A 12,936-nucleotide genomic window follows, 5' to 3' on the forward strand; every position below is an offset into this window, starting at 1 on the left:
TTGATCCGCCACAGACATTAAGATGACTTATGGATTAGGTTCTCTTACTTCCATTACACACCCTAAATACTAGCACATTTTAAAGGCATTATTAGTCCACTGGTCTACCAAGTCATTGGCAGGGGTTGGGAAGAGCTCAGTCACAAATTCACTCCTCCAAGGAGCTAAAAGGAGCCCAGCAGACACCCAAATCCATAGATGCTAAAGCACCGTTTATAAAATGGCATATAACCTAGGTAGCCTTCCCAAATAGTTTAAAATGATCTCTAGGTAACTTATAATACTTAAAAAATATAAATATAAGTAATTGTTGCACTGCAATATCAAGGAAATCATGACAAGATAAAAATCTGTGCATCTTCAATATAGGCACAATTTAAAAAAAAATTTTTTTTTTGATCTGCTAGATTCCTGGAACCAATTCCTTGTGGATACAGAGAGATGAGTGTCTATGACTTTTTGAAACAAGACAAACTATGGAGACCATGATACAGATTAATGGTTGTTAGGGATTGGGAAAGGAAGGGTTGAACAGGTAGAGCACAGAGTATTTTTAGGGCAGTAAAAATGTATGATACTATAATGGGGGATCCATGTCGTTATACATTTGTCAAAATCCATAGCATGTACAACACCAAGAGTGGACTCTAATGTAAATTATGCATTTCACAAAAATAAATAAACAAAAATAACAACAACAATGAGCTAAAAAAGGAGAAATCAATAAAACTCCCAATGTCCATATCCTACTTCTATTTGCTTCTCTTTCTCAATCTCTAACACTAGAGTTTCAAGAACAGCAAACCAACCACTTAAGTGATGAAAGAGCTTGATTTTGCATCTCTATGGGGAATTGCCATTTATGGAGCTAACATATATGCCAGACACCACAATATGTTAATTCGCATATTTTTCTCCTTAATTAACTAGTTAATAAATTAATTGGAAAACCAACCTTAAAAGAGAGGTGGAAGCAGGAGTGGCATCTAGATTCTACAGCCTCTAAAGTCCATGCTTTTAAAAACAATGTTACAGTCTCCCTAGGACTTGTAATAAATAGTGGGGAGACAGCAAAAAGCATTGCTGGGCACTTGAGTCCCCGAAGAAGCCATCAGACTCTGCCTCAAAGGAGAGCAGGGCAGCCCTGCCTCCTTCTAGTTAGAGACTTGAATCCCATCCCCTCTCACGGAGGAACGATGGTCCTGAAGGGAAAAGATCCTCATAAGACTAAGGCTTTTCTTATTCTTATAATGTCTAAAAATGCATTATAATTGGGCTGGGCATGTGGCTCAAGCGGTAGCACGCTTGCTGGCATTCCTGCGGCCGGGGTTCGATCCTCAGCACCACATACAAAAACAAAGATGTTGTGTCCGCCAATAACTAAAAAATAAATATTAAAATTCTCTCTCTCTTTAAAAAAAATCAAAATGCATTATAATTAATCGAATTAAGATATCAAATATTCACCATCATTTGTATACCACTGAGAGGGGGAAAAAAAGACATTTTCAAAATACCAATATCAAAGATGTAAAAACACTTTTTTAAAAGTGCAAGTTAGAATTAATAAAGTATGGTATATAGGCAAGGGCAAATCAGTTTTATGGAAAACCCAGACTAACAAGTAATCATAATGGCATTTTAAAGAGAAATAAATAAATACCAGTTTTAATATTTGAAAATCTCTTTAAAATACTCTTTAGCCGATTTCTAGTAGGTCAAAGCAATTATGGCAATTTTGTTAATATTCTATCTTCAAAATTAATGAACTTCCTGTGTTATGTGAAATTTCTTCCAGATACGCTACCTATTGCTGTAGTGAAATGTTTTCAACAGATTGAACCCCTGAAATAGCAAAGGATGGGCAAAGACTATCTCAATTTTAGAGCTTATTAATTTCTTTAATATGTCAGAAAGAGTGTGGTCAAACTCAGTCCAATATTATGGGCATTTGCCAGATGCCTACTATGTGCAAACAGAATAATTTAATTTGGCTTATGTGTTTCCTTAAAAAAGTGTTTACTTCAAAAGTTCAACCTTTAATTTTTCGAAAACCCAGGGAGCTTTTCATTCATATGTATAAATCACAATTTTCTCTAAGCCCCATAAATCTCTTAATATCATTCCCAATTTAACAACTGTTGTAGTTACTCTGTTTTACATAAACTATATAATCCATATTTGATGCTTCTTTTATGAGAGTAGAATATTTAAGTACAATTGCTGATGTTTTAAATTGTTTCTCCTTATTTCCACAGTGACAAAAGGACTCACTTCATATTATCTTTCATGACATAATGTATTGTTATGCTTCTAAGTCTATAAAAATCAATAAGATGTAAGTTGGAATATGAACAGATACAAATACTCATACAAAAAAATACAGATACAAAAAAAAAATCTCATTTAAAGAAGTTGCAAATAATCTACCTGGAGTAGCCCTACCGGCATGCTAATCATGTCTGTGCCTCTCGTACACTTCATAGTGCTTCTGCTTTCACCAAATATTGTCACATGCTTAATGAAAATCTTGAACTTCTGAGGAATTCCCTCCACATCATATCATCTACATTTAATTTTGAAAGCATAAAAATCACCTGAACTCTAAAATTTTATGAAGGCAAATAGTCACCTTCTGTTTAACAAGTAAAAAAAAAAAATATATATATATATATATATTTTTTTTTTCTGATAAGGAGTATCTGAACCACACACCTACCAGAGGAAAGTTCCCTAAAGTCTCATCAGCATGGTTAAACACCTCTTTTCATGGGTAGAATAAAACTAGTTAAGTTCTAGTTTCACTAAATAATCAAATAAGAAAGAAAGAGGAAAATAAGGGGAACAAAAAACTCAAACTCAATATTCTCAACTAGTTGAATTCAACTTTTTAACTTTGAATAAGTGGATTTAAAAATTATCTTTAATTTTAGGGAAACTTTATTATGAATAACCTCAGGACTCACAAAATTAATTAGGAAAAAAGCCCATCTTTTAAGTTAGAAAATTATGAAGAATGTAAGTCATCTCAATCCCTCTTAAATAATTATCTATGAGAGATACATATAAAACTGGCTTTAATTATTGCATGCAATTATGTAATGTAGTTTTTACATTTTCTGGCTGATTGGAATCGTAAAATTTCAGAGCAAGAGGATACTCTACAGACCATATCAGCCATCTCCCTTTACAAAGGAAGAAACTGCAATCAGGAAGCCTGAGATCACAATGAAGAGGCAGATTATAACCACTCCCCCCCAAAAAAAGTTTCTTGATTCCATAGTCCAAAATGTATCCTGACATTATGCCACCTCATAATTCAGGGAGGCAAAAAAAAAAAATACCACTCAAGACAGGGAAAAGTAAAGTTGAATCCAGAAAATTAATACAAGTGTCCATAAAGTCTTGGAATTTTCCTCTTTAACCCTCACAGAAATGACATACTAATTTCCCCAAATTAGAAGCACAATTAAAAGTAGTTGGGGCTTTGCATCTAGGTTCTGAGAACCTGCAAGAAGCTACAAAATGATGAGGAAGTTTGACAGATGTGTGTACGCAGGTGAACTTACATCCACGTGAAGCCAGAGACCGTGTCTCTCACAGATGTCAGCGATTTCATCCAGAGGGTCAAAGGCACCCAGCACAGTTGTGCCAGAGGTGGCACAGACAAGAAACGGCGTTGTCCCCTGTGAGAAGGATCCACACACAGAGAGAACTGTCACCGTCACCATCAAAGTTTTGTTGGAAACACAAAGCGTTATGTATCCAGACATCAATACTGGCGTTTTGAAGGTGACTGTTAATTCAATGGGTGTTTTTAAACTTCTGCTCTATTTGGACTTTTGTAATTAAAAAACAGGTTAAAAAATGCTAAGAAGGCAGTAGTCTTTTGTGCAAGGTCAATATGTATATAGCCTCGCTATTATTGCTCTCATTCTCCCTCTGTAGTATTCTGTGCTCTAAGCATGGCCCAGACAGAGCATAAACTGCCTCCGTGGCAAAGACAAACTGACAATCTGTATGTGGGTCCCAATTCCTTCCTAGGGAAATACGTTGGGCCTCCATGGTGACATTGTCACCCTTCTCCAAAACAAGAAGGAACATGATTGGCAGACAAACCCCCAGTGGGTAAACCATACAGGCCTTTCTGGTTATCTCCTTGTAAAGTTAGAATGTGTTCAGGTACAAAACCCAGCAAAATCGGAATACAGAGAGTCAGGCAACCTTGTGGGGAGGCCTTCTCCACATGAGTGTTACAGTAGAGAAATTCACTGGAAGGTACTGGAAAACAGAACCGGCATCACTCTTGCCGTGATTATTCCTCCTCCTACACTTGATTGCTGCATCTTGCAGAGAAAACAGATGCCATTGGAAGATGGGGGAGAAAAGGGAGCGTGTGGGGGCACACGTAGAGATGAATGGTAACAGCAGTTATGCTAGCCAGGCACCCTGACCCCATTAAGGAACTTTATGTCAACCAGGCAGAGGAAGAATACAACAGGTTGTTTCCAAATAGATGAATCCCAGCGTGGCAGCAGAGATGAGCTGCTTACTGTGGAAGCATCCTGGAGGGAAAACTTACAGACCAATGTGAGGTGGTGACAAGCAACTAGGATCCTAGGATTCTAGAACACCTGAGGAATAAGTGACTCCTGTCACTTCGCCACCTTTGAAAGTCATTCTTCTTCCATTTAGCATGAAGGTATATTTTCCCCTCAGTTTTATCATGAAGCGCATTATTATTGCAACATTCTTTTTTTATCCTTTGATGCCAAGAGTGGTTGTGTTTGAAACAAACTCATTCCAATTTAACTGACCTTTGACAGAAAGATGTTATTTCTCAACAGAAAGTGGGGCAGAGCAAGAACACTTGGTCCCACATCTCCAAATTGAGATGCACAGGAATCAAAGTGATGGTACATAATGAATCCAGTTGCCATTTTTGGGAGACATCTGTGACACACAGAATCGAGTCTACCCCAAACCTCTCAGCCAGGCCAGAAGGTGAGAGAGCCCCTGGGAAACCATGGGCTTTGGAAATTCTTCCCTGTTCTCAAACACAACAGATTAAGTCTTTATCATGTCAGTGACCTAAATGAAATGAGAACAGATGTACATCAATCATCAAAAGCAACAAAAGAAGTAATTTGCTAAAGCTGTTTAAGGTGTCTTTAATGGTTGGGCTTATCCTGCCACAGACTATATGACATTCTGACAGCTGTGAGAAAATACCTATGCACACCATCATAGCCTATTAATGAGTTTTTCTCACCTTTAAAAAAAAAGTTCCTATAAGTCAGGTCCAGAAATTAAACTTTTGCAATCTGGATTTAACCTTCCATATTTTTTTTCCTTCCTCATACCTCATACTGTTAACAAGAAAATTCAGTAGAAAGGGTATTGATTGCATGCTGCCAATGAGCTATATTCCCTGAGAAAGTTTGTCATTTCAAGTACTCATACACAAAAATACCTCCAAAATATTCGGTGGTCATACTAGTTTGGGCTTGTCAATAATCACTTTAGAACCTCTGGTGCCTTGTGGTTTTCACTGTCTTTGTAATAGCATCAAGTAAAGGTTACTGCTTAAAAGAGTTTTTAATGGATTGTGATCCACTAGATACTTGAATCCCCCCCCCACACACAAAAAAAAGCTGAAATACTGTTGCCTACATCTGAAACAGTATGAGTTAAAAGCTTAAAACAAAACAACTAGGTCTAAGCTACTGAGGAAAATAAACTACTCATCATATATTATCATCTTTGAATGGGTACAGGTTTGTTTGAAGTAAATCCAGGCTAAATTATCAGCTGACTTGAAAGAAAACCAAGAAGACATATCAGCTCTAGCCTCTTGTCCTACTTTTAAATGTGCCTAAAGCAATTTTTTTTACTTTTTAAAGACTTCTTTTATTAAGCTCTCAACTTTAGAATTACGTTGGCTTCATATATATTATTGTCAAAACAAAAATTGGAGCAACTAAATAATAGTGACTGTGATGAAATAAAATTCACTCTGCTAGAAATATGAATTGTTGCTGTTGGTATAGCTCAGTGGTAGAGCACTCGCCTAGCACATGCTGGGCCCTGGTTTCAACTGTCAGCAATACCAAACATAAGAAAGAGAAGGGGGCGGGGTGGGAAAGGGAGAGGGAGGGAGAGGAAGGGAAAGGAAAAGAAGAAAAGAAATATGAATCATTAATGATACCAAAAATCTGGGAGACCATGTTTATAGAAAATTAACTCAGTATTTTGAAAATTGGTCAATAAGGGGAAAGAATAAATCATTGATCCTGCCTTGCATGTGTAAACTGCTTCCTTCGGGAAATCAAATAGGGATGAGGAAACATTTTTCTTTAGGAGAGTGTTGCCAATAATAAGGAAGGAATGAGAAACTGAATTAGAACATCAGTTGATGAAATAATGGGTCTGGACAATGATCACCAATGGTAGCAAAATCCATGAGGTGAGGGACTGACTGCAGACTTTATAACAATACCAAACCCTACTGCAGTGTTAGCACAAAAAGGGACATGAGATATCTCCAGACAGAAAGACAAAAGGAAACCTTCCTGCTTGTTGTTGTTGTTGTTGTTGTTTTGTTTTGTTTTTAAAATCCAATTAGAATTTCACTGGGTCTCAAGATCTAAATTCTACACTACAGACACAGTGCGCGGGGGAGCACTTAGCATCTCAATTCTTGATGTAATCCACAAAATCCATAATGTGGAACCCTCTACCAGACAAAGGACCTGGCTTCTTCAACAAATCAATTGTAGACAACAAACAAGGAGGAGGACCAAGCTATGGATCAAAAAAGATGTGCTTGGATATTGTTTGAATCCCAATGTACACAAGCCAATTATTTTTAAAAAGGCAATGGGGAAATTTTTACTATAAGCTGAATATTTGATAACATTAAGAAATTTTAGCTTTTAAATATAATCATGTTTTTTTTAAAGAGTACATATACCTTACAGATATTCTCCATGAATTATCTCAAAGGAGATAATGTCAGGGCGTGCTTCAGACTCATGTAGCAGTGGTGAGGGGTGTGGATGAGGCACAGGGGAGGAGGAGCTGAGGATTGCTGGAGAGACATTGAGGGCATAGGAAGACTCATAATATTGTTTCTGTGTAGGTTTGAAATTGTAATCAAAAGTTTAAAATTCAAGAAAGAAAGAAAAGAGCCCCGGGATAGGGCAGGTGGGGGGTGGGGGAGAAGGAAAGAGGGGAAGGAAGAAGGAAGAAAAAATGTGAAACAGGAAAGAAGCACTATCAGCATTCCCCACCATCAAACATCTAGGACATCATGAACATTCTCTTTAACGAGAACTTCTGTAGAATAAGATGGAACTAAGACTCAAAAGCAGTATCTGTAGTTCACAGCCAGCATTTTGCAGAATTTTACACAAAAGTCAAAGGCATATATGCTAATTGAACCACCAGAGAGTTATCAAATCTACTTGTCCTTAGAATGGCAAGAAAAACAAACAAATAAGTGGATACAGATTTAAGTATACACACCTGAAGCCAATACAGCCACAAGAACTGCAGAATTTTTAAAATATAGAGTTTAAACAAAATACAGTAATCTATCATGCCCCAGGACAAGCTGATTTTTATGAAAATAAAAAAAACCCTTAAGAATACAAGAACAAAAATACAGTATTAAAACTTTTAAAAAATTACCCATCATTCTTACAGTGTGAACTCCTGTGATAGGTATACCTTACATCCCAGCTCAAAAGATGGGATTTTTAATTTTCTTGGGCCTGACCATTTGCTACCTGTTGGAAAGTTACTATAAAATTATCTGAAGTTCCATTAGCAAGGGAAGAAGTGGGCGGAGGCAGTGAGGTAGGTGCACCAAATCCAGCAAGTTTTTGGTCCAAAGAGCAAATGGTTAGTACCAAAAATAATCAGCTTCCTCTTCAAAAAGCAGGTAACCAGAGTCATGCCCTGCCTTCTCTAACAACCGGCATTTCAGCTTGAATATATCCTAGCAGGTGGGGAAGACAGGATATTCTGCTACTGAAAGGCTAGACCCAGACCCAGTATGAAGGGGCACTAATGGGTGGGCTTTGAGTTTGAAGCAACTGGGAGGAGGGATGGATAAAGAAGTCAACAATCATTTTGAATGCAGCCCAAAGACAACTGTTTGTCCTACAGATTTCTGGGAGGAAGGAGCTACATAGATAGCAGAGTGCATGCCAAGGCTCGGTTGGAGAGGCTACGTTCATCTTTAGGGCTTATTCTTGCCAAGAAATCTGAATATGGTGATGTCAGTGTTTTAATAGGCTCTGGCTGCCTGGGAATGAGAATATCCAAAAAAAAACACCACAGATCATGGAGAGCCACGCACCTGAAAATAGAACATCTGTAAATGAGCTTCCTTATTTTAACTCCAACATGCTCTCTTCTCTCTCTCTCCCACACATAGAAATGGGTTTGGCTGTTTGCATTCTCTCCCTGTCTCTCTCTCTCTCTCTCTTTCTCTCTCCCCCAGATGCACACATATGCACTTGTGCTCGCTCTCACGCACAATCTCTCTCTCCCCCTCTCACCTCTTTTCTGGCTTTCCAGATTTGCTTCTCCAGTTCTTCAGGTATCATTTTACCTCTAAGGGACACAGATTTAAGACTTTCAGTTATGTTTAGTAGTTAACAGGCAATGGTACTGCTTTGGAAACAGTATAAATTTCCCCTTCCACCCACTAAGCTTCCAGATCCTGTCCCCATTACCTTCCATCTGTTTCCACAAAGCACACATTCTGGGTACCAATCCCAAGAAAGGAGGCTGCTTTCTTCATGGAGTAATGACACTGAATTAAAGGGCAAGAGAGGAGGGAGAGAGATGAATGCATAGCATGAAAAATGTATTAGTTGTTATTTAAATAAGCATGTCTTTATAGTTGAGCACAATATTTGGAACACTATTGCACAAAAGAAAAAGATAACAGTAATTTAATTCCATTCCTTAGTGTAATGGCTGAGAACATTGACTTTGGGGTCAGAGGAACCAGGATTTATGAACAAATAATGCACACACTCTGAACCTCAGTTTGCTAATCTATAAAGGGATTGTATCGATAACGTGCTTTCCATCAGCTTATTAGAGAATGAAATGAGTCAAAATACAAAAAGGGATGGACACAAAGCCAAACACATGGAACAAACTTGGTCACTGATGGTTATTATTCTCTATAACGTGGAGAAAAGTTTCTCTTGATGCTCTAAGGCTCACTATTAATGGAAACTTAGAATCTAGTCTGTTGCTGACTCAAAATCCTCTAAGGAGAGAGTAAGAATGTGTATCAAAGATTGCAATCACAGACTAAAGAAGAATTTAATTATTTCCAAGAGAAAACAATGGGTCATAAATGCTGATCAGACACATGACCAGTCTTATTTAATACTGAATGTAAGGCAGAAATTAAATCATATAGGAATGAGGCTAAAGTCCTAAGAATAAAACTAATATTAATTTGTAGAAATTCTACTTTACACAGCTGTGGCACGAAGGAGGCTTATAGATGCTTCTGGAATGAGATCTGGTCCATTTCTTTTTAGCAAATAGTGGAATATTCTTTAGATTGTTTGGCCTTCCCCCTACCACCACATGCCATCTATAAAATAATTAGTATTTGAGATGTCGTTCTTTATATATTAGTGAGGACAGGTGGTCAATTAATTCTTTTTCATGCCAGAAAAATGAAGGTGCTAAAGGACATTATTGTACCAAAAAAAACCTTAGTAATTTAATTTGTAGGTATGAATACATTAAAAGAGTAGTCATGCCTTCACACTTGATGAATTCCCTCAAATGTGGTAATTTTTTCCTTCTTTTGTCAAGAGAGTTTTATTGGGAGCTCTTTTTTTAACTCTGTAAATATAAAATGCAGAGGTAACACCATCAGGAAAAAAAAATGAAACCATCCTAAATAATTAATTTCCAAATATCAAATAGGACACATCCAAAATGCCTGTAGGATGTATTTATTTCAGGTTGTTACAAGAACATATGCATATTGAAGAGAAATAATGTACATGAAAATGTAATTAATTCTCCACTTGATACATCAGCCTATGCTGGTTGGAGGTAACAGGCCTGCCAGAGCTAAGGTGAATTATTTCTCACCAGAGATCTGAGCTATGGCAACAAAACAGCTATTGATTTCATAATGATAAACGCTAGCCTACCTCCACCGACATCTGACTATAGGGCAAATCACAGTGCTTTACTCCCGAGAATTAGCAAAATATCTCCAACCAATAGATGTGCTGAATAAAAAAATTTGTAATCAGACTAAGAATAGCTTCGGTGGAGCTGTCTTTAAGTACCTCAGGGCAAAGTACAGCCCCAAGTCAATCTCAAATGGATAGGGACAGATAAAAAGTCTATAAAACTGAAGTCTAAACATCTGAAAACATCCAAGAAGGCAAGAACCCTGGAAGGGGAACAGAAAGAGAGAGGGGGATGCTTCTGACATGCTGAGTAGTTTCAAGGCAAGGAAAACCCTGGAAGGCTGGGATTCAGAAGTAACCACCGCATTTAGAAACAAACGACGGCTGTTCCCATCACTGGCAAAAGATAAGGCAGTCGTTCTGAGACCCGACCTCCCTGTAGGTTTCATAAATCTACAGAAGGCACAAAAATCTCAGCGGGTGCTCATTTCTATCAAGATAAAACAGAAAGTGCCTACATGAAAGACAGCATTGAGCTGAAGTTTTACTTTCTGGTTCCTGCAAGGATTTCTTTTTTTTTTTTTTTTTCCCCTATGACCTTGGATTTCTCAATGAACTACTGCTCTCTCCTCAACATGCACTGTGCCCTGGACATGTGGACTCCTTCCAGGGCTTGACTATTTTGATATTCAAATTAGCTGGTAGGGAGAGTGGAGTTGATACATGTTACATGTTAAGGCAGAATGAAATGAAATAGAATCCAGGGGATCTCTTCAAAAACACTCTGCAGGTTCAATTCCTAAAGAGACAGAATTAAGAATCCAGGTGGATGGATTTAGACTTATGCTTATCAGGAGAGCCCAAGGTATCCCTGTGTGCTTTCGAGAAGACTGGAGGTGACATCCCAGCCCAACTCAGTGAGGCACCAGGGTACAGAGTGTAAGGAGGGACAACCCTTAGCCACGCACCCCCAAGACCTCAATTGCCCCCTCCAGCAAGGAGCCTGACAAAGACAAACTGGTCCCCTTGGTCACTGGCATGGGAGGTGAGTTTCTCTGTACTTTCACCTTTCAATGGCGGTCAGTGATCACTGCTTTATGTGGATTCCTAAAATGATTTGAATTACTCAGGAACTTTGCAAATCTAATATTTCAGCATGCCTAAGGAATTCATATCAAAGAACTAATCAAGTCATAAATTTATGACTTCAATTACTTTTCTCCAGAATTTCCTTTCTCTTTGCCATTTAGCACCTGGGAGGCTATTTTTGGATATATTGATAGCACAGGGGGGACTCTGTTAGATCTTGCAGATCTCTACCAATAGCTGGATCCAAATTCAAACCTGAACAATGCAAAAATGGTGCAAGACAGAGATAGAGTCACCTGGGGAAGCATGAAAACTGAGGGGCGGGGGACACCTAATAAGACAGTAGAGGAACACAACCTCTGGGCCTTGGACCACACACCTAAAACACACACACAAACAAACAAACAAACAAAGATCTAGCAAAAATCTTCCATAGGATTGAAGACTGTTTAGTGAAAACAACATTCTTTAATTTTTTTTTAACAAGAGAATAGACTGAATTGTTATAATAAGAGTAAAGGTGGTTATTACATTATAAATTAAAGTAATGCAAATGCCATGCCCCAGTCTCTTCAGGCAGATCAGGGAAGGCATGAGCTACAAAGTGGAGTCTGGAGGGAGGGATGAAAATATATATTCAAGGCCACAGTAGGCTCACAGGGTTGGAATTTTTCTGGGGAATTCACATCCAGCTCTTGGATTTTCTGGCACCAACTTCTACTGGCTTGTTATCCCTGGCATACATTTTGCCTCTTGGGAAAAACAAAACAAAACAAAAACAAAAGCCGAACAACCTCACTGAATCCCTGAGTTCTGGTTTCACAATGACATAAGAATTCCATTTCTTGCAACTCTCCATTCCCCAGTCACACTTGTGGTACAGGTCTTTCCCAGGTGGGACGTTTAGTCTAGGCTTTCAACACGATTTCTCCCCCCTTTCCAGGGCAATTATGCCACAAAGGAAATGCTAGCCAATTTTAAACCCAAATGAAAAGAGGGCAAAAATAAAAGTACTGAACAGACAGCCGGGCCCCATTCCATCAGCTTTCCCAGGCTTGGAACTGGAGATCCAAACATTGAAAGATCGGTGCTTTTCTGACCCACTAAGTTTCCTCAGACTGAAATATCCAGGCTGGAACCTGGAGAGGGAAGCCCTATTCTGCAATAATCCCAAATAACCAGGTATGTTCCCCAGTTGTCCCCATTATCATTCTTCTCTTGCGACAGCAAGAACATGGTATGAAGAAGGGTTGTGGGTGGCTGGGTCAAGGATCTGAACAGATGGCACTTCCCAGGGGACTCCTCTCAGGTGCCTCCTACCACTCAACTCCTGCTCTGCACCTTAGTGCTGATGCAAACAGTGACGGTTAGACAGGACGGGAGGAAAACATGGGGGTGGCTGGACTTCCTTGCACTTTGGGTCACTTTGGGCCCAATTTGTTGTTTTGCAATAATCAAGTAACTTTTGTTCTTAGAATAAAATAACAGATTTAGAAAAGCCCAGCTGGAAATTATATAGAGATTTCAGATTTTGCCCACCTCAAGTTGTTTGATAAGAGACCTAGTATTCTCACAGAAGGTGAAGAAGCTAAACTCCCTTCCAGGGACCTGGGGAGGAAGCAGTGTCAGAAGGACAAAGGAATCCACTGGAATCACACAG

General features: G+C 38.5%; 1 protein-coding gene across 7 annotated transcripts in view; it reads right to left on the minus strand.

The window, feature by feature from the left end:
- Nucleotides 1-12,936, minus strand: part of Gadl1 (glutamate decarboxylase like 1) — a 455,087-nt gene that overhangs the window by 116,282 nt on the left and 325,869 nt on the right. For 6 of the 7 annotated variants that reach the window (XM_076868723.1, XM_076868717.1, XM_076868711.1 and 3 more), the window contains 3 exons: nt 8,745-8,824; nt 8,568-8,622; nt 3,570-3,686 (listed from right to left, as the gene is read on the minus strand). In XM_076868723.1, the coding sequence (XP_076724838.1) occupies nt 3,570-3,686; nt 8,568-8,622; nt 8,745-8,824 (252 nt within the window). The remainder of the gene's footprint in view (nt 1-3,569; nt 3,687-8,567; nt 8,623-8,744; nt 8,825-12,936) is intronic. The other variant, XM_076868728.1, reaches the window with a different exon arrangement.

The sequence above is a fragment of the Callospermophilus lateralis genome, chromosome 1, assembly GCF_048772815.1.
Source record: "Callospermophilus lateralis isolate mCalLat2 chromosome 1, mCalLat2.hap1, whole genome shotgun sequence".
In the NCBI taxonomy this organism is placed as follows: domain Eukaryota; kingdom Metazoa; phylum Chordata; class Mammalia; order Rodentia; family Sciuridae; genus Callospermophilus; species Callospermophilus lateralis.